General features: G+C 37.9%; 5 protein-coding genes and 1 long non-coding RNA gene across 6 annotated transcripts in view; 4 read left to right on the forward strand and 2 right to left on the reverse strand.

The window, feature by feature from the left end:
- Positions 1–39: 39 nt before the first annotated feature.
- On the reverse strand, positions 40–2,877 carry LOC111323582 (cytosolic beta-glucosidase). Its single transcript, XM_022926970.2, has 2 exons — positions 1,468–2,877; positions 40–541 (listed from the first exon to the last, which is right to left on the reverse strand). Exons 1-2 carry the CDS (start codon positions 2,736–2,738, stop codon positions 244–246), a joined length of 1,569 nt encoding a protein of 522 aa, XP_022782705.1. The 5' UTR covers positions 2,739–2,877; the 3' UTR covers positions 40–243.
- A 616-nt stretch (positions 2,878–3,493) lies between these two features.
- On the forward strand, positions 3,494–5,307 carry LOC148719383 (uncharacterized). The gene is made up of 2 exons (XR_015994117.1): positions 3,494–3,880; positions 4,572–5,307. It is a non-coding gene; the product is annotated as an uncharacterized LOC148719383 (long non-coding RNA).
- A 4,084-nt stretch (positions 5,308–9,391) lies between these two features.
- Positions 9,392–13,734, reverse strand: LOC111323572 (protein canopy homolog 2). Its single transcript, XM_022926957.2, has 7 exons — positions 13,574–13,734; positions 13,188–13,300; positions 12,579–12,646; positions 11,664–11,711; positions 11,172–11,369; positions 10,140–10,236; positions 9,392–9,615 (listed from the first exon to the last, which is right to left on the reverse strand). Exons 2-7 carry the CDS (start codon positions 13,282–13,284, stop codon positions 9,521–9,523), a joined length of 603 nt encoding a protein of 200 aa, XP_022782692.2. The 5' UTR covers positions 13,285–13,300; positions 13,574–13,734; the 3' UTR covers positions 9,392–9,520.
- Positions 13,735–13,757: 23 nt separating this feature from the next.
- LOC111323573 (GTP-binding protein Rheb) lies at positions 13,758–20,405 on the forward strand. The gene is made up of 8 exons (XM_022926958.2): positions 13,758–13,938; positions 14,038–14,109; positions 14,231–14,298; positions 15,950–16,032; positions 16,425–16,481; positions 17,388–17,435; positions 17,615–17,696; positions 18,820–20,405. The coding sequence occupies exons 1-8, from the start codon at positions 13,887–13,889 to the stop codon at positions 18,913–18,915; spliced, it is 558 nt and encodes a 185-aa protein (XP_022782693.1). The 5' UTR covers positions 13,758–13,886; the 3' UTR covers positions 18,916–20,405.
- Positions 20,406–21,028: 623 nt separating this feature from the next.
- The window catches only part of LOC111323600 (uncharacterized), an 11,243-nt gene continuing 4,745 nt past the window's right edge, over positions 21,029–27,526 (forward strand). Inside the window, exons 1-6 of the mRNA XM_022926990.2 lie at positions 21,029–21,156; positions 21,389–21,635; positions 21,866–22,038; positions 23,715–23,826; positions 24,070–24,236; positions 24,624–24,836. Coding sequence (XP_022782725.2) covers positions 21,147–21,156; positions 21,389–21,635; positions 21,866–22,038; positions 23,715–23,826; positions 24,070–24,236; positions 24,624–24,836 — 922 coding nt within the window. The 5' untranslated portion in view covers positions 21,029–21,146. The remainder of the gene's footprint in view (positions 21,157–21,388; positions 21,636–21,865; positions 22,039–23,714; positions 23,827–24,069; positions 24,237–24,623; positions 24,837–27,526) is intronic.
- The window catches only part of LOC148719384 (uncharacterized), a 4,750-nt gene continuing 2,084 nt past the window's right edge, over positions 24,861–27,526 (forward strand). Inside the window, exons 1-2 of the mRNA XM_088741892.1 lie at positions 24,861–27,245; positions 27,404–27,526. The exon at positions 27,404–27,526 is cut by the window's right edge and continues 2,084 nt beyond it. Coding sequence (XP_088598018.1) covers positions 26,706–27,245; positions 27,404–27,526 — 663 coding nt within the window. The 5' untranslated portion in view covers positions 24,861–26,705. The remainder of the gene's footprint in view (positions 27,246–27,403) is intronic.

Here is a 27,526-nt window from a genome sequence, read left to right on the forward strand (position 1 = left end):
GGAACGAGGTTGCATTGCGTTACATACCGTCACATTGCCTTACATAGCGTTACCACTTTAATTAAGAAACTTCCCATTAATTAATCGTGTCGTTAATCTACTCTTCTACGTAAAAGTAAAATAACTAATTACGATTGTTGTACGGTAAATATACTATTGTTATTATTGGATAAAATACAGTTTAATCAGAGAAACGAGAGTGATCACTTGATCCATGAATGCTCTTCAAGGAGGTAGACTGAATCAGTATAACAAAACGATCAATACAAAAATTATAGAAATGTTTGCTAGCACAATTGATCCGGCAGATTCTGGATTTGGATCAGGAAAACCATTATCCGCTATCAGTTTTTTGAAGAAACCAACCGACTTCTTAGGGACTCGGGTCAAGTTAAGGTCGTTTTCAAAATCGATGAAATGGAGCCCGTAAGGGGTAGTGTAAGCATTTTGCCATTCAAAGTTATCCATCAAGGTCCATGCCATGTATCCCTTCATTTTTACTCCATCATCAAGGATCGCTTTCAACATCTCGTTGATGTATCTGCAATATAACATAGTTGTAGGCGATATTAATATCCTTTGTGCGTGATTACTTACAACCCGTCACCTGACGGGAACTCAGTCCTCAATTAACGTTTTCACAAAAATGTCGTAGCCCCTAAAAACTCGTTGTTGTCAGTGGTAAGAAGACGAATCAATTACTAATATTTTTTTCAGATTAATAGAAGCTTGGTAATTAGATACAGAGTACTCTGTTGAGTTCAACATTTTAATTGGATGCCAGTGCAAAGCGTCACCTGACGGGGATTCAGCCCTCCATTAAATTTTTTTTTACAAAATGTCGTAGCTCCCAAAAACTGACTGTTGTCAGTAGTAAGAAGATGAATCAACAACTAATGATTTTTGGGTTATGAAAAGCTTGGTGTTTAGATTCTGAGTACTCGCTTTCGTTCACAATTTTAAATGGATGCCAGTACGCTAAACCCTTAATCTCTTTCACTCCCAAGTTCTTATCCATAATTCTCCCTACCGTCTTCCGTCCAATTTACGCGATGTGAGTTTGGAGAATTTGGCATTGGATCATGCAAATAATAATCCTCTTATTGGTATTTTGCTTTATTCTCATCCCTTGCCTACTTGATATTGTATTAATATTATGAGGAGAAATTCTGTCCTGGTCACGTATTGGAGTTAAAGGTTGAGGCTAGCTGTCGCCTCCCTTCTTATCTTCTCTCTTCCCATAGGCTCACAGAGCTCATGGTGTTACTCTAGTAATTAAATAATTGTTTGATACCATTTTTAAGCTTTCTTTCTGTGCTTGTATTTGTTTGTGCTTTGTTTTGTTTGTTGGTTCTATCAATAAAACTTTCAGAAAATGTGTACTGATCCATAAAATGTACCACTTTGAAAGAAGGGATAATTAGAAGAAGGGAGAAAGGGAAACCCCGTGACAAGCGCTGTTGGTACCTTCTATGATAATCCACTCTGAAAGTGTCGTTCAATCGGTTTTGACCGGTTTTGCTGGCTTCACCAGGCGGTGCTACTCCGTTTTCAGTGACGATAATGGTTGGATTATTGTAATTATCTTTGATGTACTTAAGCAGCTTGCGGAATCCAAAGGGAGCTACATGACCATTGTACCAATCAGGCCACGCAGGATCGCCGCTCTTCGAGAGCGACTCATCACCGCTAGTTGACGGCTCATCGCCTGAGGGTTTGTCTTCCACTTTATCAGTGGAGTAGTGGTTTATTCCAAACAAATCGTAACTTCCTTTTACTGTGTTTTTCTCCTCCTCTGTGAAGCTGGGCAGACGGCTAGGAATCCCAGCAGCCGCGCTGCGATTTCTCACAACGTCTTTAACGACATCCGGGTAATCTCCATTCACAAATATGGGATGTGCGAAGATGCCGAGATGAAATTGCATATAGCGGTCAGCGGCGTCCTTGTCTCGGACAGAGTCAGTTTTGGGAACTGCCCAACCAGAACTCAAGGACAGCGTCACTTTTCCACCCTGCTTTGCTTGATAATTCTTCTCATACGTCCGATAAACCTTAGCGTGACCAAGAATTTGATTGTGAGCCGTGCGATACCGAAGAATCGATAACTTAGTTTTATTCCTAATTTCCCCATACATGTACAGAGGATGACGTAACATGACGATCGCGGGTTCGTTTAGCGTGATCCAGTACTTAACTTGGTCGCCGAATGTTTCGAAACAGAATCGAGCGTAGTCGTGAAAATAGTCTATCATGCTTTGATTGGTCCAACCGCCGATCGGTCGAAAGACTTCGGGCAGATCCCAGTGATACAACGTCACAAGCGGTTCGATATTGTTTCGTCTTAGTTCATCGATGAGTGTTTTGTAATACTCGACACCGGCTTTGTTGACATGATCAGTTGTCCCATTGGGAAGCACACGACTCCAAGCAATAGAAAAGCGATACGCTTTGGCTCCGTATTCCTTCAGTATTTTGACATCTTCCCTGTACTTGTTATAGCTGTCGCACGCCACATCTCCGGTCTTGTTATGGAACAAAGTAGGCACGGTGTGGGTGATGATATCATATATGCTCGGTCCTTTTCCATCCTTGTTCCAGGCGCCTTCTATTTGATATGCAGCAGTGGCAGCGCCCCATAAAAAACCATCAGGAAATTTTCCGTATTTGAATTCGTTGTCAGAGGCTTGAGAAGTCCCCAGGGATAGCATCAAGGACACGAAAGAAATAATACCCTTCATAATGTTTTAAACTCAAATTTCCTCGCATGTAACGTGGAAAATTGCTGTGCTTCTGTCGTGCAAAACCTAAGCGATTAGCGACAGCGACACAACAGCAAAGCACAATCGGTCAGGTGAGGGTGTGGGTGCAAACATTCTTGGAGCAAAATCATTGGCTGCTTTGAGTAAACATATTTCTGTAGCTTAAGGGAGGTCCTTTGTTTGGAGGTCAGTGATGGGTCAGGTAACGTTGGAGACGAAAAAACATAAGTTCTGTGGATCTTAAAAGGTCACGTAGTCAGCTAAGAATTTTGAGTTTGGTAAAGAAATAGAGAAAGATGTTTTTTCGTATTGTCAAAGGCCATATCAATTACAAGTCATTGAATAAGAATAGCGTCTATTGTGTTATACCTCATTTATCAAAGCCTCCCGACATATGTAAATGATGTGGACGGATATTCTGAAGTTGCTCCAAGAAAAAAATTGATTTAATTCACTTGTTATTGAATAAATGTTATGAAAAAAATGTTGTCCTTCAGTAGTATTGTTGAAATATATACAAATTAATCGAATGAGATAGGGTAATCACATGATTAAGAATCGAAATTTCTTTGGAATCTAGGCTGACGTCATGAGTACAAATAGTATATCGCGTTTTTAGTGTCAAAATTCAAAACCTCGTGTCAGACCATAGTTAGTAGAGGGGAACCTACGAACTATGGTCAGACTTGCTATTTTTCTATTCAAACTTCTTGTTTGACAATTCAGATACGCTATTTGTTTACTGAAACATCCATTGTTTCAATTCAAAGCAATATTTCTTCGATTCGACTTATTCGTGGGCGAAGAAACGCTCGTATTGAAGGGCTCGTAACGGGGGATGCAGGATGAATGAGCCAAGCGCTTGAGTGTCTATGTACAAAATTCGCGCAACATGCCCTGACATCCGTTCCGTGTTTTAGGATTTGGGGCCATTTTCCACCGCGCCATGTTTTAGGAGTTGGGATCATTTTCCGCCAACCTACCGTTCGACCGTTCCACCATTCTACTGTTCCTGCTATAAGGGTCGTATTGTTTTTCCTCGCCTTTCTTCCCAATACGCATGCATGGCCGGGCCGGCTAGTTTCCAGGTGACGACGAAGGACAGCGTGTTTGCGTTAAAGGTTTGAATGTTTGAATTGAAGGATTGCGTATTGGAAATGACGAGTAACATGTTCGCATTGAATAATTGAATGTTTGGAAAAGGAGTTCGAATATTTGAAGTGATGAATAGGGTTACCAAATTAAACAACTGGATGTCTCCATAGTCGAACAGCAGATCTGACCTAAAAGATTAAACGTTGGAATGGAAGAATTGCCGGTTTGAATTGAAGAGTAGAGTGTTTGAATTGTAGAATGATTGTTTCAAAATGAAGGATTGCGTGTTTCTGTGGACAAAAAGCCTGTTTGAACTGGCGAATAGTGTATTTGAATTGACGAATAGCAGGTTTGCGGTAAAGAATTGCATATTGGAATAGAAGGATAGCATTTTTACTTGCGGAACTGACTATTTTGAATTGCGAGATTGAAAATTTGAAATGCACAATAGCATGTTTGAATTAGACGACTGAATGTTTGGGTAGCAGAAAAACATTTTTACAACGAAGGATTGCACGTTTGAATAGAAAAACAGCATGACTGAATCGAAGAATAATTGCTTTAAATTGAAACAATAGATGTTTCAGTAGACAAATGGCGTATCTGAATTGTCAAACAAGAAGTTTAAATAGAAAAATAGCAAGCCTGACACGAGGTTTTGAATTTTGACACTAAAAACGCGCCATACAAATAGTGCCTAATACTTCACCTCCTCAGTGAACTTTTCAATTTCTCTCATGCACTTCATGGCCTGATTGAGAGCTTCACTTATACTCTTACCTTGAGCAAGAGCATCGTAGAAGAAACTCATGAATTCCAAGGTTCCCTCGTCGTCAATCGCCCACAACTTCATAACAGCAGACCTACCACCAGTACCCAGTACCCCACAGGGCTCGGGCGGTACCGACCACACTATCGACCATGACCTCTCCGCGAGCACTGTGACAACAACTTAGAACAACCAGTCGTGCGGCGCAGCCCAGCTTCTACGACATCTTTCATCGTCATCAGGTAGTTTCTCTCCTGAGAGTTTCCTCTTGGACCTCTTGTGGTGTTTGGTTCCATTTCGCTTTAAAACTTCATCTCTTGTTTCCATTTCCCCAGTAAACTAAACTGGATGCCTTTTTACGATACATGAAATGAACGTTAACAGCCTATGTCTTATTTTTAAATGTGATACAGGGGCAATGCCCAGAATATCTACGTACTAAGTCTCATTTTGGCTGATCCTAAGTACTCGAAGTCTTTTCACTCTCCTCCGTCAAAATATAACGGACATTAATCAAAACACAGTCGTAACAATTCCATCGCATGATGGATATCTAGTGAGTAAGAGGCGCAAACATGACCACAAATGTAAGGATTAGTGCGCTTATCCCATTGGTTTTCTCAAGAAGTTGACGACGCGAAAAATTATCAATAAAATAGCCTCTATATAATGTTCTTAATGTTACGTTTCTTGTTTTGCTATTTCCTCTAACTAACGCGCCCATTGAAAAACGTCGCACGGGAAAATGCAAATAAGCTAGAGATGAGAAAGAGAGCATGCGTAACCTCATGCAGGCCTGTCAATCTGACTGTCAATCATGTAATCCCCCGTGTACACCGTGTTCGCAAGTATTCGTTCTTGCTCAGACAACCGAAACACAGCGCTATTCATCGAAAAATAGCCGTAATCTTGATTAGGCGATATTGTTAAAAAATCGATCACATGTAAAATTATTTATCCAAGTCGAGCGAATTTTTTCATAAATCGTTACTAAAATCTCGAAAATTTGAGCTAGAGAAGGGTTCTCTGCTTATAGCTGAGTGTTTTTCCATACATAGTTTTTTTCGAAACAGCAAATTGAAAGGAAACATAGATGTATTTGTCTATAAGCGGAGATATTGCATGCAGAAATAAATTAACAAAACAAGTTGAAGTTGTCGAGGGAGCCATTGACATTGTTTAATGATTTTTAGCAGCCTTGTATTTAGGGTTCTAGATTTGCCATTCACCTTTCTCTTTTATGTGTAGTTTTAGATATGCTTTTACTTATCAGATTATTAGACTTTGAATCTGTTCAGATTTGACTCCGTTATTTATAGTTTTCCAGACGTTTTGAAAAAAAAAAGGAGTAGATGTGAGCCGAAAGTGAGTTATTTTTCATCGTTTTATACGCTGTTAATATTTTGTATTGTAGAGGATTTTATGGAAATTGTTGCTTTATTTATGTGGTGGGATTCAAAGGAGCGATTTCTTGTTTTCGGCGCGTAGTAAATACGGCTTACTGTTTGTCCTTGGTGTCGGCGTCGAATTCGTCGTCCATTTCCTCCTCATCCGCTAGTTCTGTTGTTTCTTCCGAGTAGATTGATTCATCTTCAGTGCCCTCTAGAGTGTTAAAAATTCTGCAGGTGTAGATCTCGCGAAAGTGTTTTAAGAATTTCGAAACTGACCAACCAGAATTGCCCATTCCCACGATTGGTAAACAAACTAGTCACATATTACGGTGTTGAAATCTGCGATACGTAACAAGAAAACTTACCTTAGCTTCCCTGCCCTGTAAACTAGTCAAGTAATCTCTCATCCAGCCGCGGATATTTCGGATTGCAACGGCCCATCGTTATGCGTTTCGCTGACATCTTGAGCTCTCCATTAAAGAGGTTCTCTTAATCTTTCCTCCTACGGCGGACCATAGACTTACCGATGACGTACTCTCTGGTTTTCTCGGAATTGGTTTCGACGGCAATACTGCACTGAAACACTTTTCTGTTTCGAAACTTTTGCGTTCATTTCAGTTTTTTCGAGAATGTAATTCTTGAATATGGTCTCGGCTTATAACCGAGTATTTTCAATTCACATGTTTTAAGAACCTTCCCGATTAAAGCAGACCGAGGTTTAGGGTCTCGGCTTATGGCTGAGTTCGGCTCATAGACGAATAAATACGTTAAGACTGAAATGCGGCAGATTTACGAGGTTCGACCATCAATTTCGCCATGAAAGCAAAATAACATTACAGAAATATTCCTTTTTAGCCCGTTATTGCTGTCAGTTTCACTTAACACGTCGGGAAAGTCTATTTTACTTTTCGAAAAGCTTAATTTTCGTTGTAAATTCCTGCTCCACGTTTGTACACGCTCAGTTCCAACTCAGCTTTACCATAACAACACTTCGTTTCATCACCTTCAAACAATACTAATTGCTTCAATTGTCTCTCGATTGTCTCTGAGCGGACGCAAAGCGAGATTTTACAACTCCTGTTTGGGAATTCGTCAATTCAAATGAGAATGAGCCTAGGTCTTCCCAGGGAAGACTTCCTTATATAGCGCGCCTTCTTGTTTAAGAGACCGAAGCTGGCGGTGAGCTTTTGCAACCTCATTCCGCCTGCAAAGCATCATGGATACCCCACTTTTCCCGGGCGACGCTTTTGAATGGTGACGCTATATCGAAGGCGTTCGTTGAGGGTCGAACACACAAGTTTATAGTACAGCGGTCAAATTTGAAATAAGTCGTGTAAGCTGTAGCACTTGTTCCCCATGAAAAGTTCAAACCTGAAATGCGTAATATCGTACTGAACAAAGGATAAAGATATACAAAAACTAATGAAAATTTTTTTTATTATGTTTGAGCTATTTGCAAGGTTATCAATGCGCCAATAAACCTAACAGGAACGTTTGAATTTTGGACGGTAACTTCGACTCTTCAAGAGTAAATTTTGAGAGAGGTACTCCTTGCAGCGTCGAGTCAACTTTTCACTTACGTAATACGAAAAACTTGTCAATGTAGTCGAAATCCACAAATCCGAAATTCGCACTATTTACTGGCGATTCGCTAAAAGCCAATATACCCATAAACAAGTTAAATATACAGAACAGGAAAGCAAAACGAAATACAAATAAAACAGGCAAAATGAAGGACAAAATAACGAAACTTACAAGATTATGTGGCGACTACGACGACTAAAACATAATGACAACGACGACGAGAAAACTACGGCAGAAGAAGCTATACCAAACAATAGAAACAATGCTTAAAAAATGAACACGAAAATATGAAATGTGACGTAACCTAAGTGACTGGCAAACTTGATAAAATAACAAATATACACGGAATAACTGAAAACGGAAAACAGTGAACAAAGGACGTGAATGTAAAACAAAGGTGAGGCGCCGTGACTACAGTCAACACTTAAGCGTCAAATAATTCGTGAAATAACGGGAATTTCAGGAATTGTACACAGCCTAGCTTAGTCTTGAGCCAGTCCCACACTGGGAAGAGTATTCTCCACTATCAATTTACGTCACTAATCCGCAACTAATCCTACAAAATAGCTAGAGAGAGTCTGAGAAATGCACTTTGATGCAACTTGCGTGGAAGTACTGGCCACAACTATCTTATCCCAGCCAATCTTCTCCATCGTCGTCCTGGCACACCGTGAAACAAACGTTGATATCTCTCTTACAGCGGACGAAACATGTCTTTCATTATCATTCACTTAAAAATATGTCTTCTTTTTTATTAAGTCAGGTCTCATACTTTGACTCTTAACTCTATATCAGGATCAAACCCGATGCTTAGCAAGATTAAAGGATATGCAGTTTGGAAACAAGCTGTGACGGCTTACTTAATGAAGTGACTTAAATGTCATCCTTTCGCGAGATTTCGCAATATTTGCGGGTTTCATAATTTGCCCGCTGACCAAAATTACTGTTTACTCTTACCCTCGACGACCGCCTTCGATATAGCGTCACCCCTCAATGGGCGCGATTCCGTCATGGGTGAAAAGATGAGAGACCCTGGGAACGAGGTTTAGTAAAAGTCAGCTATCAGATCCTATCAAGAATTCTTTACAATCCACTCCTCCATCATCAGAGGGACTCCTTTTAAGCTTTTCTGCCAGTCTTTCAGCTTTTGTAGGCATGCAAGCGATGGAATATCAGTTTTTTTCGTAGTGACTGTGTCATGTTTACTCTTGACAGAGCCAGAAGTCGATATGTTCAAAGCATTGCAAACGCCATTTACGAGTGCTTTTTTTCCAATTGACTTTTCAAAATCAATTGTTAAAGCTCTACAGAGCTCTTTTAATTTTGGTTTTGTTGAACCAGAGACTTCTTTGTAGGTTTTTGGATATTTCAGGCAAGGCTTACTTTTCGAAGCACAAGACGCCATTTTTTTCATCCAGGTTACCCCCAAGGCGCAAGGCATGATGGGTATGCGCAAGAAGAGAATAACTGTAACTTTGTGCGATCCAAAATCTGTGTATTGCGTCACCTTTCTCAATACAAAGAGTTGTGAGTCAAAAGTTGAGGTTAATCAACCTCATCCACTCACAACTAGCACTTTCAGACAGAATCTTTAGGATTCTAAAATTTGTTTTAAATAGAGAAAATTGCTTTTTGCAACTGCATAAAGCATGTGCTATGAGCTGGGTTCCCAACAATTGCAATTACAATTTGCATATCCTCTTCCCATCCTCTCCCCAGTGCCCTGGTCATGCAACTCATGGTTGTGCAGATCACTTGAAATCAAAGACTTAATATACACTTGTCGGCCAAAATTAAAAGAATCTTATTGCCATTTTAATGGAAATTCATAAATGATACACTTTTGATACAAGTACCTACTAACTTTGCATGATAATTCTATGTGCAAAAGGTAATTTTTCCTATTACACTGTTAAGTATAGTCAAAGTTCATCATGGTCAGTTTCTGTGGGCTCATTGTCAGTCTCATTTTCATCGTCACTATCATCATACTCGTCATCATCATCAATGCATAAACCTGCAAGAAAATCATACATTACATACATACATACATACATACATCTTTATTTAACGAGGGTAACATATTAACTTATACAGTTTTCTAACATACGGCCCTCACCTTCCCACCCCAGGGGAGGACATCCATCACACAGTAATCTTGTGCGTGGGAAATTAATGTCTCCTACCCCCAACCCTGCAGGAGACGGGACCTCCATTTATTCATTGTAGAAAGGTAACAAATTCTTCTCAATTATTTTAAGACCTTGAGTGTTGGTCCAGCCAAGGCTCGAACCCTTGACCTCCCACACAACAGTCCAGCGCACTATCCATTGGGCTATCTGGGCTGCGGTCATTTCAAGCTTGCCTTTACTAACAATTACCAGAACTAGCTATGATAAAGCTGTAAAGGTTCGTTACAAAAAGAATGGATTGCAATGCCTGTTAAATTTTTAGCACAATTGAAAACTAGTCAAAATCATCAAGTAACCACAGAAAGAAGCAGTATGAACAAGAAAGTGAATGAAAATCATGTTGTTTTACCAGTGGTTGTGCGGCACATATATTTCTTTGGATCCTTGCGTTCTTTCTTGAAAGATGCTATAATATCATCATCATAGTCTTCGATAATACTCTCACACTGAAAAAGATTCCAAATAGACTGCATATCAGTCTGTTTCACATGCACAATCAAAATAGCTATTGCTCTGAATAAAATAATAGACACAGTCATCTTCTCTTGGGTAGAGAGAGGCAGCATTGAGAACACACTTCAATGACCCACCTAGACCTGGACCTCTAGATCCATGGTCCAGCACATTGACTCTAAGGACACCCTATATATCCTCCAAAATAGTTTAAGAAGGAAGATAAATATCATGCACAATCATAAAATGAAGAAAGATGATATTCGTCTTTTCAGGAACATGGGATAAAAAGAAAGTCTGAGTCTCTTGCCAGGAATAAGACCTCAGACCTTTGGATTCCACACTCCAATCCTCTACCCTGAGCTACACACCAGGCCATTGCTACATACACCCAGCACAATGTTAGGATCAATACATTTATCATTTGATCCATAGTGCCCCATGCATATTTATATTGAAAAACATCAGACAAAAAGCCTTTATGCCAGCCTGGAGTGTCAAGTATGCACTGCATCAGGTAGAAGAGCTGATCAGAAGAATAGGATTATGCATTGGGCATCCATGTACTAAGTTCAATTATTAAAAACTGGATCATTGGATAATGCAATTCAAGACTTTTTAATGGCTTAGCCATTATGGTATATGAGCCAATATACCATAATCTACAAATATGGTAAGCGTGCGCGTTGGGTTAAAATTAAAAGGGAGCTAAAAAATTTAAGATTTGGTAAGATTTGTCTAATATCTTGGGGGTGTTTTTAATAAAACAATTATTCCACTCGCGCTTGTTGGATATGAGATGATTATAGCCAACGAGGTGCGTAGCGCCGAGTTGGCTATCTATCATCTCATATCCAACACACGCTTGTGGAATAATTGCTAATTGTCTATTCTTTGTCACAAGGTAATATCAACAAGTGTGACTTACTGCATACTTGATCTTCTGAGCAATGTCACCACTGATTGCCACATTACTGAGTGTGACCGCCTCACCAGATCGTGAGGTGGTTCTGATGTATGACTTCTTTCCCGTGTTGGGATCAGTTGACTCAGCGTAAGAATTCATTTTTTCACACATATTATCGAGCTGTTCTATCAGATGAGTCTCTGATCTTGCATATTGAATCTGAATTGTAAAAGCACACACAAGTATTCCATGAGACAATTGCAGCTCACTTTTAAGCCTGTTCTACATGTTCTAGTTGTAATTTACAGTTACTGTAGCACAAAAGAACATAAATTGAAAAGAGCTCACTCCTTTTTTCCCTGCGCAAAAATCTTCTTCCTCTTTTTTTCTTTACACCACACTTAGGCCATAAAAAAATGTCTAAAACAATGGTCATACAATATTTGAATTTCAAACTAGTATAATAACTAGTCACAAGTATTGAATCAGATAGAAAATAACTTTCAACTTGACCTTTTTTGTCTTTTGGTTTCCTCTTGGATCCACTCTAAAACTCTCCACCTAAAATCATTCAGATAATAACAGTCTGTTATTTATCAGAAAAATACCCAACAGGCACTGTAATAAAATTGTCACATATCACATGGGATACACATATATTCAACCACAGTAAAAAAAAATAAAAATGACACTAAAATTATAGGTGACTGCATGCATATGAGATTAAGATTTATCATTCCAGAAAATAAAAGAAATCCCCTCTAACCCATTAATGGCCGCAGCTTTTTTGGAAAACTGTGTTTTGAAGCTAGTCGAGCAGATTTCGAGTCACTGTTGTGGTTTTAAAAGCTCAAACTTACCAAAAACCCCTTGACAGCTCGTACACTCGACGGCCTTTCTATCCAAATGCAAAATGGTGGCCTGAAAATCTCGGGCACGCACAGAAAGCAAAATTTCGAGGTAGTTTTTGGGTTGAAAAGTAGTGCCCCACTTACGACTTTTACTTTTCTCTCTTTCTCCTGCCCTTTGTTTCCCCTCTCCTTATGCCTGAAGTTTCTCCTCACTTGCTGGAAATTTAGTAGGCTTCATTTTGGTGTAGAGATTTTTTAGGACACTACTCATTATTTTCAAAGCACATGCTCAGAAAAGTAGGCGGGTAATGGAACAAGATTTTCGTGCAGATTTTCAGGTCAAAGTTACATGGTTTTTTGGCTGTTTCTCCAATCTCCTTCCCTCAATTGCACTCATTCTGGTATCATTTGTAAGATATTTTCAACCTGTTCAAGTACGTGCTCAAAGTCGTGCTCCAGGGTTAAAAGTCATGAAGTCACAAGGTGTAGAAAGGGTGTGGGTCCCCATGGGCGCATACGGGCACACTGGATCTCAATAGGTTAAACTCATTTCTAATGACATGATTCAATACCCTACCTCTAAAGTCTTTCTGGGATCAACTTGAGAAATTTCCCACTGAAGCTCATCAGCAATGATATGGCATACTATCAGAAGAAATGTTAATCAAGATATACATTTCATTGGCTTTAATAGTAATAAACTTTATGCAGGAACATAGAACTTAACAATTTGCTTGGCTGGCAAAACTAAGGTACATGTAAACAATCATAAAAAAAAAAACTTAAACTTTCCCTTGACATCTTTTCTGGTTCGTTTTCTGTATCATGTCATTCAGAGTGACAAAGAGCCTCTAAACTTTGCCTCAAAAAATTTCGTTAAAATTAGAATAGGTAATGGACAAAATTTTGTCATCACACGTGTGCAACTTTGCCCTTGTTTCACAACTTTGCACTCATGTTACATGAAAAAGGTAGTTGTTTTCAGCCGGTCAGACATCCATAATATTTTCATGTATATTATTAAAACACATTGTCAAGTAAATAGGTGACAAGAATTATGCAAATCTAATATCTCTTGGATACAACCACAAATTCTCATTAGTGAAATAATGAAGATACGGTCATGAGTTGGGAGAGTTGGTTCTCAGATCTTGGGAAGTGAAAGGATATATTTTGTAAAACTTACCACCACAGTACAGCTCTTTATCCTTAGCACCGAGTGATTCATTCATAAAAGTCGTCACAAAAAGTATTACAAGACAAAGTTGAGTTGTGGAGTCCATATCCAGCTGTTAAGAACTAATTAAATAAGAAGAAAAACGCTTAAAATTGTTTAAACTTGAAAAAAATGTTTGATCAACGCGCAGTCTCAAATCTCAGTAACCCTGGAAGTGACAGCAATGAAATTGGAAAGCAATTAATGGAAGAGCTACATGGCAAACAAATTAAAAGATTTTCCTTTTAAAGGAAAACTTGGCCCTGTCATGAATCGATCATCAATGAACACGTAAGATTCCAACCCAACTAAAATTGAGAAGTAAAGATCATAGGTTCAAACTGAATCATGCAAACCTCAAAAGAAATCTGTCCTATAGCTGCTGCAAATCGCTTGTCTATGATCGAAAAGATGAAGTCGAAAACTGAAACTTTACTTCTAAAGATCAAACTGAAACACTCTCCTGCATGAAATATATCGTATTTTTTTACAGGCAATGGGCACAACCGCTGACCAATCTTTGACCTTGGTCGTTCGCATTGTGTTGTGGGACTGCATTTCCTCTGTTTCACCGGCGAGAAGTCAAAATGTAGTGGATAGTTGCGTATTTTCATTTAAAAATCCTGCCAAAAAACGCTTAAAAAGAAGAGATCAACTTTGTAATTAACTATGGCTCCGCCAAAATCAAGGAAGATCGTCATCATGGGCTTTCGTTCTGTTGGTAAATTTTGTTCATGTGAAACGTGACTTTGATGTTTCTAGAAACCTCTTCCCGGTTTGTGATTTTTTTCGATTTACAGGGCTGTTGTTAACTTTTCAGGGAAGTCTTCAATCACGATCCAGTTAGTGGAAGGGCAATTCGTGGATTCCTATGATCCAACAATTGAGAATAGTAAGTATAGCTCATCTATCTCTGTCCCAAAGTGACCTTTAATATCTTTATGATTAACAAACGAGCTGAAGCAGGTTTAGCTAGATTAGAACCATACCTTTTATTTATTTTGTTTTGAAAGCTTTTACAACGAGAGTGAAGCATAACAGTCAAGAATATGTGTTGGAGCTTGTGGACACAGCTGGTCAGGTAAATATTATTGTGAAAGGACTCTTGATTCTTGTTGCATTGTTTTAAAGACATTTTCTCGATTTGTTTTCTTTCATGTAAATCACGTGTACGTCTTTGCTTGTGCCTGCTTCCGTTTTTTTCCCCTCAGGGTCTAAATTTATCTTTTAAAAAAATTGTAAATATACATTCTGCAGTTAATTAAAACCTAGGCTACAAAGGTTGGTAACCTTTGTGACAAAAAAAAAATATTTATGCACATGCATATTTAGCTTGTGATGATGGCATGGTGCATTGAGTACTTAACCTTTGCCATTTCGCTCCAATGAAGAAAAAAAACGTGATAGGAAATATGAAAAATTTCGTGTCCAATGCATGGGGATTGTACTGATTTAAAATTACTACTGCCATGATCTAGAAACTTCGAGGCCTTTGTTATACAACTGCCTTTTTCCAGGTCATTTATTGTAGGTGCTTTTCATTAAAACATGTAAAAGTTAGAAAATATATAAGGTAAAAGCTTATGGATGACTGTAACTGTTTGTAATGTTATGAAACAAAAAAATCTTCTGAAAAAAAAAATTGTTCTCTCTAAATATTTTGTGAAAATTTGCTGGGATAATCATATTGCACCATTTTTGAGGAGACGAACAGATCATTCCTCTGTCTTGTTACAAAACAAAATTTGAGAAGAAAAAAAGTATAATATTCCAACTTATTTTCTGGAGTCATAAAGTGATGTTCAAGATGAGCAAAAAAAATTGGCTCTATTTAGTGCCATGAACAAGCTTGAAAAGGACCATATACATTAATTTGAAGAACAGATGACCATTTTCATTTGTGGTTTATCCTTAGATTGTAGTGATGATTGCAATATTATGTAATTAACTTCTTTTAATGGGTTTATCACAATTCATTTAAATTTTCTTTTTTCCTCTTGATTGATTGACAGCAACTCTTACATCAATATCCCTCTCTTATAATTATATGTGCCGTAATTAATTAAATTTTTCTGTTGCTCTTGAACAACCACTATCCAGGCCAGTTCTGGTTATCAAATTAAGATTTTAGACCACAGATGGCAACTTTAGAAAAGGTTGATAAGGAAGGGTTGCAGTTAGCAAACCATGTGACCAGCTATGTTTCAATTGAATCTCTAAGTGTAATCTGAATTTCAGATTTTTTCTGATTTACAGTAGGTTTCTCATTTATTCTGAAAGTGCCTCTCTGTATGTATGTATGTATGTATGTATGTATGTATGTATGTATGTGTATATATATTTATCATATGTTTTTAGAAAGAGCTGAATAATGTATGTGTATGTGCTCAGTTTTGCCAGGGAAAACCGATTTTTAGTTGTTAGCATGGTAGATTTCCTTTTCTGTTGCTTTGAGGTGTCATTTTCCTTGCCACTTTTCTCTAATTTACAGAACAACCTCCAAAAACTTTGTACACCCCCTAAATTAATTTTCTCCTTAAAAGCTCTAGAAATAGGAAAATGCCTTTGATGACAACAAAATGCCTCAGTTTTAAATGTCAGCCCTTATTATTTCTGCTATTTTTGCTAAATTTGAGACCTTATACACTTGAGCCTGCATTGTTGACTGCATCTCCTCTGATATAGCTTTTTATTATTCAGCTCTGTCATGTTTTTATTTATCTTGTCTCCAGGATGAGTACTCAATTTTCCCTCAGTCCTACTCAGTTGGAATTCATGGTTACGTGCTTGTATATGCTGTAACATCACCAAAAAGGTAAGTTTCTTATCCCTTTAACTCCTATGAATGACCAAGATAGAATTTCTTCTTACATTATCAATACAATATCAAGCAGACAAGTGGTGAGAATAAAGAAAAATATTAATTAGGAGATTATAAGCTGATCCTTTACCAAATTCGCTAATAAAAGGAACTTTGTAAGAATTGTGTGGCAGACAGCAGAGAGAATTTCTAATGAGATCTTGGGAGTTAAATGAGAATTTCAAAACATCAGTGGATGTTTTCTTGAAGAAATCAAACTAAAGTTAATTTTTATTAGAGCTAGTTTCAGCCCTTTTTTTTTTTTCAATTGCTCTGAGACTGGCAGATGAATTTACCATTAGGTCAAATTCCATTGATCCTTTTTTTGCCATTACTTCTCCTTACAGTTTTGAAGTTGTCAAGGTTATTCATGAGAAGCTACTGGATATGTCAGGCCAAGATTAGTACGTAAAAAAAATAAGCTATTTGCAGGTTCCAAAAATCTTCAATAAAACCAAAATTCAAACAATTAAACTGATTGTTACAGCATTAAAACATATTAAATAAATGAACTCAAGATAACTCCAGGTTTGCTCGATGGTGTTTTGAATGATCTAGCCATGGGGTACACTCAGTTGTGTTAATCCCAAAATCCTTAAGAGTGACTAGCATCTCATTTCTCATTAGAGTATCACCTTTAAATCAAACATTAGAGTTGTGAGAATGATCACCAACTAAAGAGGCTCTTGGTTTTCAAACCAACTCTCCTTGATGGTGTTTTAAGAAATGTGTAGAGAACGGTGTGAAGAATTTGTTTTCTGGGTTAAGAGGCTCAAACAAAGTGTCAGGGAAACCTAACAAAATACTTGAGACACTTCTGCAATGGACTTGTATCCCATCCATGGGTAGTACCAATACTACCAGTTGCTCCAGGGTTGTGGTGCTAGTGACCGGTGAGTAGGACTGTCGGTATTAACCCACGGGCTTCCCTAACGTGTCAAGGGGACATGGGGTTCTGAATACAGCAACACTGCAAAGAAAATAGAACAAACACTGCATCACTGCAAGAAATATCATCAACACACGATTTAGTCTAAGTCTCACAATTTACCTGTCTGGTTTCACTCAGGTCTATCATGCGCTGGTCTTTAGCTGGCGGACATCATAAGGTTTGAGATCACAGCAACACTGCAATGGAAGTTGTTGCTCACTGCAATACTGTTTTAAAAAAAAGGGTGAACACCACAACACCGCAAACCTCAATGTCCCCCTCTGTTAACGTTAGAAATACAAGATTAAATGAACCCTCAAACATACTCACACAAAAGAAAAAGCTTACTTTTGTGTACTTTTTTGTATTTTCTTCTTAGTGTACCAATGGTCCTGGTTGGAAACAAGACTGATTTACACATGGAGAGGTACAAATACATTGTATAGGCTGGTATACCTTACATTTTAGGAGTGGGACAGTGCTGAATAGAAAAGCATCAAATCTCCCAAAAAGAGTAAAAAATAATCCAATTTTTTATAAGGCAGGTGTTTCAAACTGAATTTCATACCAAATTGTTTTTAACCTTAACTTTTGTCCATTTTGTAGGAAAGTCCCAACTGAAAATGGAAAATCCCTTGCTGATTCCTGGAAGGCAGCTTTCTTTGAATCATCAGCTAAGGAAAATAGTGTAAGTGAAAGCCTCTAGATCTTATATTGAAAGTTTTAGAATTATACGTAATACAAGGTGGAACACTTAGTAACGGCTCACAGCACTGGACTTGACAAGACAAGACAACTTTATTTAGCCAGGGTGGCCCAGTCAGCTGCGAGGCTGGTATCCTTACGGGCCCTGGACTTGGAATCAAATTGTACAGGGTGAAGCCAAACTTGATATCACTGAGTTATGTTCTGGTGTGAGAGAGTAATGTCTCATACTGCCTCTTTCTGTCTGAAATAGAGATGTTTGCTTTGAAAAGTCTCTGGAAAAAAACTTCTGGAATTCCAAAGGGTTAGAAGTCTGTAGTGGTCCACCATGTCATTACCAGTTGAATACTGGAATCTGTGAATATAAGTCATTATTTAGTTCTTATTAACCAAGCGGGAGGTCTGTATGGAAGAATCTTGACTGAGGTCGCCCATGAGTACAGAACAAACGCAGTGAGGTCTGTACCAGCGACCGAGGTCAAGATTCTCCCCTACAGACCAACCTAGCTTGGTTAACAAGATGTTTATTATATGGCTGTCTTATATGCCAATTTTTTATATTCTTTGTACCTTTTTTTTCTAGACCGGTCTAGATGCCGGTCTAGATGGGAAAATCTTGACCGCTTTCAATATTGATTTCAGCCAATCAAATTCATGAATTCAGTAGTTCCCAGTCCTTGTGAGACACGGGCATATAATAATTAACTATTATTTGCCAAAGGCGAGGTGAATATCGTCGAATAATCCCCGAGACAGTCAAGGGGATTATTCGACGATATTCCCCGAATCTGAGGCGAATAATTGTTTTAGTATAATTTCAGAGCTAAACAACAGAGAAATTTCTAAAATCATAACAATTTAGTAACATTTATTAACATTTTATTTCAACATTTTATGTAAACCATGTGGAGCAGTTTATATAGCGTCATATAAGGAACCGCTCAACCAATCAGATTGCTAGAAACTCTTTGCTCAGCTCTGAAATTATACGAAATGGTTATACAATCTGGCAAGGTGAGCCTGTTACTGGTAGTTTGCTTACAAACTTTCCATACTAGCTTGTAGCTATTGATATTTAGCTGTTAGTTTCTTTTCTCACTTTATAGAGTGTCCATGAAATTTTCCAGATGGTCATCCGTGAAATAGAAAAGCGTGACAAAGATGGGAATGTAGACAAGAAAGAGGATTGTACCATATTATGACAGCCATACCCACCCATACAGCAAGCTGCCATGGAGGCTAATCTATTTTGTGATATGAAAACCTTTACTTACAACTCCTCCATGCAGTACCAAGATACTCCATTTCCCCAATAGAACTGATTTTAATGAAATCTTTCCCAAATCATTCATAGGATTTTTATCTCATGCTATAAGGGTTGGTGAATTTGCTGCATGAAAAATTGCTGTTTTCAGAATCTTCTGCACCGTATTTTAAAGTCTTGCAAGCTGTACTGTTTGTGTGTTTAAAGAGTGACAGTGTCTTCTTTCAATTGTGTTTCTTTCATTTGAGGACAACAAGTTTTTGTTGTTTTAACTAATTCATCTCGGATTGTTAGATGCAGGCCAAAGTACTTGCCATCTTCTCTGTACTTTTCTTTGGTTACCTTGTGAATGCCTATCCCTTTTCTCAATTCTTTCTAAACAACGCAAGGATAATAACACTGGATGAGGAGTGTGCTGTGGATCAGGACACTATGTTTTTAACAACAGTTACCTTAATTTATGGCCGAGCCTTGTTCAAACATGTTATGGCGCAGTTCAAAGGCAGATTGGCAAAATTTCATATGCCAAACTTTGCGTGTGTGTTTATCAGGTCTGATTGCAAAAGATGATCTTGTGTGTTAGTCTAGTGTGTCCTGATTACCTTCAATTTTTTTTAGACTTTTGTATGTACACAAATGCTAAATACAAATTTCAGCCCTGAGAAGTGCAAAGAAAGTTTTTACACCAAATCAGACTTAACTGCATCAGTCACAGACAACTGTAGGCTTGACAACCAGCTACCCTCTTTGTAAAGGAGCCTGTGATCCTCCCCTCAAAACATCCAGCAGTCTCTTCTTGGGCAGGATTGCCTGCTCCACTCAAGAGAACAGTTGCATTTAACCTTACTACAACCCAGGTTAATGCAGGTTATGAACCTCAAAGGCCTGAATGTTTGATATGTGATCTTTGATGTTCAGGTTTGAAAAAAAAAATCAAACATTTTTTTCTCGCAAATGGTGTAAGGGCAGCACTGTACCTACTCTATAGCATATTTAGCATGTGCAAATTCTCAGAAAAGGTTAAAATTTTTGTTAAATAAATGAATCATACTTATTTCTGCAAATTTCTTTTAGGGACAAATATACAAAAATGATTTTGATTAGTGAACCCACTTGTTTGTAATATTACACTTGAAGTGCATTTGCATGCATTCATAATTTTTCTTGTCAAACTCAATTTTTTAATGCTGTGAAACTTTTTTTCGGTGGATTTACCTGATGTTATGTGGACCTCAGTGAGGGTCCAAAGATGTCACCACAAAGTACTGTCCTTGGGATTTTTTCTTTGGTTATGCCAAGCCTCATTGTTTTAAAAGTTAGCTTAGAAGAGAACATTTAAAAGTAATAGAACTTGTTCTCATTATTATCCAATTTGTATGAACTCTGCTGAATTTTTGTACAAATAAATGAATGTTATTGTGTTTAAAAGCATTTTAAATTGTTTGTGGGGAGGGCATGTACAGCAGTCTTTAGAATTTATGTTTTTTTTTTGTGATTTAGTCAGGGAAATTGTTTTTATACAGGGCTAACCTCACGATTTTCCCTTTTCAGGATGTATTTTTTTACATTTGCATTCTAGCTTCCTGAATAAATGTTATGTTATGTTTCCTTGAGATAAAAAAAATAGGCTTGTGAGATGGGATGTAAGCCCTTTTTCCTCAGCTGCCAACTCAAAAAGACCTGCTCATCCCTCTTGAAACTGGACAAAAGCTCAAGACTTACCAACCACAATAGGCGAGGGGGTCATTAAATAGTCTGAGAGCGGTGAAGTAAGGCCTTGAGGACTCAAAAGTAGGGAAGAAGGGAGTGCAGTGTTGTCTTAAGCATTTTTTAAACTTCTGCTTGACACAAAGGTCTGCCATAACAGGTTATTGACTAAGAATAGTTATGTCACAGAGCCAAAAACATCAGTTTTGAACACTAAAACGAACTTGCAAAGGATTACGTTTTTCGCTGTGCTGCATGCATTAAAATATTACCTGTAAGGTTTGCCAGCTGTTATTTCTTCATAAGAGTAAAAATTCTTGATTCTGACTAATCAAAGAAGATCATTTAGTAAAGAGTACATAAAAATTTAGGTCACCCAAGGCCGCCTCAAATTCCCCCGGACCGTCTTTCTAAAAACCGAGAGGTCCTTGGGTCCATGTTGGCCTATTGCCAGAAAACAAAATGGCGGAAGGTAGGTGAAACAAAACTTGTGCTTTCTTCTTAAATTCACAGCTTCCATTGGAAATCCAGTCTAGCATTTCGCCCGCTATATGTTTGAATTTTAATTAAAAGAATGTTCCGATTCCCTATATTGTCAAGGAACACGAATTCCTTGCTATTGCACGTTCACGTGCTTGTCACTGAAGCAGTTACAGTCAATTTTCAGATAAGTTTACATTTTTGTCTTACCTGTATTCTTTTAGTTGCGGAGAAAACAAAGAATGAGGTTGGAAGTGTCGGGATAAAAGCGGAATCCAAAGCAGAACCTCGTCGTAAACTTTGCGCTTACTCACAACGAGTTTGCAACTTGGAAATACTGAAAGGTTTTGACTTCTGCCACAAACATATTTTGGAAGATAAAGCTAGCCCTTTTAAACCTTGTGATTTCGTAGCCAAATCAAATGGGAGGAGATGTCCTAATCCGGCACAAAAGTTGCCGCACGGAAAAAGGTATCTAGTTCTGTCCATGAATAAATATTTTAAAATTAAAAGAAATTCAGTATGTTATTATCGAAGGCATGCAATGTAAACGTAAGTAAACACTTTGTGCGCACACATCTCTGCTTACACCAGAATGATACTCCATCGAAATATGAAATTTTTATTGAATGACCTTTAACAACATAATTTTACTTAGTTGAAAGACACAAAAATACAAAATTTTTATCATAAAATTGCAGCTTTTGCATTATTCACACACGCAAGGCAGAGCTACGCCGAGCTGTGGAAGAAAGGAGAAAGAGAAGACACGTGGATGATAATGAAGGAAGTTATGAGGATGATAAAGGGAAACGAAGGAGAACTTCAAGCTCAAATTCACAAAAGAGTGATAAACAAGATGGTCATTCTTCAGGTAAAAATAAAAGTAAGAGAAATATCATAAGCGGTTAACCTTTAATTTAACTCCCAGAAGTGATTAAAATGTAACTGCTCCTTATAATATCCATACCTTATCCAGCAAAGAGGTAATGAGAATATTTAAACTTATCAGGTAGAAGTAATCTTGATATATCACCAAATTCTCATAACTAATTTAAAAGGAAATGTTTAGCAGCTAGAGGGGAGAATTAAGAGTCAGCTATTTGGAGTTAAAGAGTTCTTAACTGTGCCTGAGGTAATCATGAAGAACATCTCTTTTCGTTTGACCTCTGTTCAGTTGCGAAAATTCTCGATGAAATGCCTTACAGTAAGTATTGTGGCATTACTGACAAGTTATGTTTTGAATACTTACACATCACCAACTACTGTTGTCTGTTAGTGAAAACCTGAAGTTACCTTATCACTTGACCGTTCACTCTGATGAAGGGCTAACACTCAAAATGTCAGCTTTTAAGCCTTCATGGTAGCCAATTTACAATTTACAATATATGTATCAACTTAGTTGATACATATATCTTATTAACCAAGCGAGAGGGCCGTACTGGGAGAATATCGGCCCGAGGTCTTGACAGTACGGACTGAGCGCAGCAAGGTCCATACAAAAAAGACTGAGGGCTGATATTCTTCCAGTACGGTCCCGAGCAAGCTTGGTTAATAAGAGATTTATTATACGACTGAAGTTCAAAGGGACGCAAGTGCGTTATCATTCGGGACCATTCGGGACAGTGCCTGGTCCAATACTGAGAGAATATTGACTGGCAATAGAGCATTTTGATTGGTTGATTTTAGTTATTGGCCCTCTGACTGCCCTAGTCGTGTAATAAAACCAAATTACAAGATGACCAATGGTTTGTAAATAGATGACATTCTTATTCACATGTAACCTTGTCTCTGCCAATATCTAATTATAAATTCTCCTAACTTTCTTATATGTTAAGCTTGGAGAAATTAGAGTTGAATCAGAGTATCCTACATGTAACTACTACATTTCATTCTTCTCACTACCTTTCTGCTGACCAACATACTGTAAAAACCCATGGATAAGCTGCACTTTTTTTCCCAAAAAATTGGGGGTGCAGCTTATCTGCGGGAATATTTGAAAAAAGTGTCAAGAATGTCGACACCGATTACCATTAACACATCTGATCTAATGCCTGGTTACTAAGCTTCAAATGTTCTGCTTATGTTCTTGTTGTAATGCAAAAATCTACGGTAAACTGTGTTGAATGAAAAAATTCCTGTCAACAAATACCAGAAAAAGATCAATCAATCATATGTCAAAGTTGGTAGAAATGATGTTCACTATATTAAAGTGGGTAAGACTTCGAAGCATTTTCCATTGCAATGTTAATAGTGAGTTTACGTTCAATGAACAGTGGATAAAGAAGACTTCTCAAAACTTGACTTTGGATTTCTTTTGATTTCTTTCAATAAACTTTTTTTCCAAAATTTGAGTTGCTAAATTCAGGGTGCGGCTTATCTGCGGGTGCGGCTTATCCACTGGTTTTTACGGTAACTGATATTACAAGGCGAAATTACTTACTGGTTTCTTTTGGGATTGTAAGGGTCTTAAGAAATGTTTCCTACATTGCCGCTGATCTATCAGTGTTTAATACATTTCATTGAGTCCATTTTTAATGTGTCTTGAAGATGAAGATGGTGCTAATAGTGGTGATGATTACCTTAAAGTGGACAGTGCATGGCATGGTGATATAGATAGTGATGCAGAATCTGTTGATAGCGAAGAGGAAGACCCATTGAAGTGAGTACCCAGCCTGAAAGAATTATTGTCACCTAATCTTAATCTAACATTACGTTAGTAATGATGACAATCACATAATAATATTTATAGTGATATTGGTAAACCTGTTGAAAAATTTCTTCATAATGCATCATTGGCAAAATGGGAGAAGTTTTTTGATATAATTTTGGGTTTTTTTCCAAGAGAGTCAAACCTGTGTAATGCTGAAAAATGATACACCAATATAATGAATGGTTGTTTTAGGCATGCTGGTGTTTGGTCAGTGGAGGAGGCTACCAGGATGTGTCGTGATAAGATGATCAGACTGCGCTCATTGTACATCACACAGTTCAAAAGGTTACAACATGTGCTGAAGGAGAGAAGGAGGAAATATTGCCAAGCTATTCAAGCAGAGGAGGTTGAAGGAACAGGTTATCAAACACCAGTCCACTTTTTGTTTATTAACTTTATTGAAATGCCATACATCCCTGTGAAATCTCAAAGTGGCTAGTATTCTTTCTAGGGTTGTGTTTTTTAAGTAACATCTTTGTTTTTTGTTTTTATTGCTGTTCAGTTTCCTCTTTTGTTGGATTTCTTCCTTGACTTTGAGTCATTCAACCACTTTCAATGTGACCTGCCAACACGACTGGTCACTTTCAAAATTTGACCAGACAAAACCCCAGAGTGGACATTGTGCAGTGATGGGCCATTATTTTTATTCCTCGAGCTCTTGACTGTTAAACAAATTCTCCTATCAGTACCAAGGGAACTGGTTAGAAAACAGCATTAAGTGACAACTATATTTCCTTTGATGCTAGGAGAGTGCCATCTGACACCCACACAACTGCTTGGACGGAAATGTCGTCATGATTGTCCTGGTACTGAAGCCCTCTTGCATCGGCAAGCCAAGGAGAAAAAGCAAGGCGCAAGCACTCGGCCACAGGGGGTGTCCAATCTACGCTGCACATACTCTCCAGGTGGAAATAGATGCACTGAAAAAGTTTTGCCACTTACAAAACACTGCATGAAACGTATCCTTCAATATCTACTGTAACAAAACTGCTTTATTAAAGGTTTCATACCAGGGTCTTACATGAAATGTGATATGAATTATGAAAGGCCAGATATGCAATATTGTGGTTTATGTTTTAGTATCAAGTTTTAAAATCCAATTACACCTCTTCTCTTTTATCCTCTCCATGGTACCATGCATGTAAGTTAATATCTGAAGTAGCCTACAGTGCTGTGCAAAATACAGGGTGTCCAGTTCCTATTTTTTCCTATTTTTTCCTATTTTTTGGGCCCATTCCTATTTTCTCCTATTTTTTAACCAGAACCTCCTATTTTTCCTATTTTTTAGCCAGTAAAGCCAAAATTTGTAATAAAATTGAAAGTGGAATTATAGTTGAATGTGTTTTATAGTGAGATCATAAAGCACATAGTACGTTGACTCTGATGTTCTAATATTAGTTAAAGTAATAGCCACATTTGTTCTACGAAAGCCAGATCACTACAATTCTGTGAAACAGAAATAAAAACATATATTGGTGGCGAGAAAAAGAGAGATAAGCGACAGATATATGGCCTACTTGTCAACGGAATGGACCTCTGTCATTACACAAAACAGGTCAAGTCGAGAGCGGGTGAAAGATTCATTCACGAGGCTTATTCATTCATGTCAGTGTCATTGTATACATATCTATGTATATATGTATACCTTTATTTGCAACTTTCTTTGGATCATATTAATTCCGTCCGTTTGGGGTGAATTGTTAGAGGTACGTTAGCACAGCTTAGCAAAAATCTCATGATCATGCATTCTTTGTCATTGCGAAATAATTAAAAATAATTTTATCAAACTTAGAAGCTGTAGTGTGTGAATCTTATGGCTTGCTATTTACCTAGTCTCCTCTAGGGCATTATCTCAGAGAGCTCTTGGTAAAAAAGTGGAATAAAGCTTACATTTTACTAAGTTATTTAAACTTTTAGGGCAATGTTTGTGTCAGGACTGAACACGGCAAGCTTCTGTTCCGAATAATTAAATTCTAGTCTGGATCCGTTTAACTTGAAGAAGACCATCATTTTATTTATTTATCTATTCTTCAACTTTAAAATATTATGGAACATAAAGTTAAAACTCTTGACAGCCAAAGATAAGAGATGCAAAATTACTCGCTGAAATTATGTGGCCGGCTTACCGAGGCTGCCAAGTAACAAGTTGAAATCTTGAGCGTACTCCACCCGATCGCTCTTGCATTTATACTAAAAAATTAGCTCTAATTGATGTCCTTATTGATGTCCTTCATCGATGAAGACCAGAGAATTACGTCTTGGCAAACAAAAATCAAACATGACTTCATTGAAACCTCGGTCACCTCTTCTTTCCTGTCTTCCTTTTTTCCATCGGCTAGACTTGAATTGTTCAGCGGCAGACGTCTCTTGCGTTAACGAGTAGGCCATATATCTCTCGCTTGTTTCTTTTTTTCTTGCCACCAAGATTTGTTTATATTTCTGTTCACCGAATTGCGGTGAGCTGGCTTTTGTACTCGGTTTCAATGTGAAGTTTGGGCAAACATGTTTGCCGCTTTTCTCCAGCCATCGTCCACTTGTCGAGCTTCTGATGCTTCACAAACCTACAAAATCATCCTGTTTCCTTGAAGATATACGCGTCCTTTTTGATTGCGAACAGCAAATCACCACTAAACATTAAAAGCAGAAGGCATCCCACGTAATTGTATTTAAAACGGAGTTCGTACAAAGCTATTTTAGGTGGAATCCGTGCTTAAACATCTGCAAGTTCTCTGAAAGTCTTTATTTGCAATTTTTGTTTATCCTCCGCCTCGCTTTCATGACTAGGCACCAGTTTTTTCTCGCGTGTCCGCCATTTGTGAATACGGTGTATGAAAATGCCTGGCGGTAGAACAAAGTTTAGCAATGCATGGCTTTCTGCCGTCGATTCCAATGGTCAAAGATTGAGTTCTTGGTGTCGTAAAGGAGTAGATGACTACCATGCTTACTGTAGGTTTTGTGATAGTGAGTTTCTTTGTGACAACTCTGGAAAAGCGCAGATATTGCAACATGCGAGGAAAGCAAAGCATGTTCAGGCTGTTAAACCTGCAAGGGATGAGTCTCAAGGAAAGTTGTTTGTACTGCAGAGTCAACCAAGTGCAGGCATCTCAAACCGTTGTGATCTGCCAGAGCACAGGAGAAGTTCGTCTGGACAGCTGTCCATTATCAATTACAAAAATGCCAGCTTGCAAGCAGAGGTGATTTGGTTAGCAAAGTTGGCGTCATGTAACTTTAGCTTTCGCTCAGTTGACAATCTTGGCAACACATTTAAAGCGATGTTTCCTGACAGCAAGATTGCTTCAAGTTTTTCAATGGGTAGAAGCCGTGCATCCTATGTTATTGGGGAAGGCTTGGGCCCTCACTGCACACAGGTATTATATAAAGTGCAATTTGAATACGCAAATTATGAGTGCATATTTATGTGTGATTCTTGATATCAATGAAAGTTTATGTCAGTATTTCATCTTTTAATTTGGTGTATGAATAAAAAAAGGTAACTTACTATAAGTGTTTGTGTTTCTATCACCAGATAATTGTTGATGATGTAAAGAAGTCAGAACTGCCTTTTTGTTTACACTTTGACGAAACCTCCACCACGCAGGTCAAGAAACAGATGGATCTTACCTTTCGTTACTGGTCCCCGACTCATAAT

This window comes from Stylophora pistillata, chromosome 12 (genome assembly GCF_964205215.1).
Source record: "Stylophora pistillata chromosome 12, jaStyPist1.2, whole genome shotgun sequence".
In the NCBI taxonomy this organism is placed as follows: domain Eukaryota; kingdom Metazoa; phylum Cnidaria; class Anthozoa; order Scleractinia; family Pocilloporidae; genus Stylophora; species Stylophora pistillata.

Excerpts from the sequence above, each read along its gene's own strand:
- LOC111323582 (XM_022926970.2), bottom strand. The coding sequence starts at position 2,738 with ATGAAGGGTATTATTTCTTTCGTGTCCTTGATGCTATCCCTGGGGACT. Across the intron at positions 542-1,467 it reads AGAGTGGATTATCATAGAAG|ATACATCAACGAGATGTTGA; the intron begins GTACCAACAGCG and ends GTTATATTGCAG.
- LOC111323572 (XM_022926957.2), bottom strand. The coding sequence starts at position 13,284 with ATGGACTCCACAACTCAACTTTGTCTTGTAATACTTTTTGTGACGACT. Across the intron at positions 11,370-11,663 it reads GAAACCAAAAGACAAAAAAG|ATTCAATATGCAAGATCAGA; the intron begins GTCAAGTTGAAA and ends TTTACAATTCAG. Across the intron at positions 10,237-11,171 it reads CTCAGAAGATCAAGTATGCA|TGTGAGAGTATTATCGAAGA; the intron begins GTAAGTCACACT and ends AATCTTTTTCAG.
- LOC111323573 (XM_022926958.2), top strand. The coding sequence starts at position 13,887 with ATGGCTCCGCCAAAATCAAGGAAGATCGTCATCATGGGCTTTCGTTCT. Across the intron at positions 13,939-14,037 it reads CATGGGCTTTCGTTCTGTTG|GGAAGTCTTCAATCACGATC; the intron begins GTAAATTTTGTT and ends TTAACTTTTCAG. Across the intron at positions 17,436-17,614 it reads ACTGATTTACACATGGAGAG|GAAAGTCCCAACTGAAAATG; the intron begins GTACAAATACAT and ends TCCATTTTGTAG.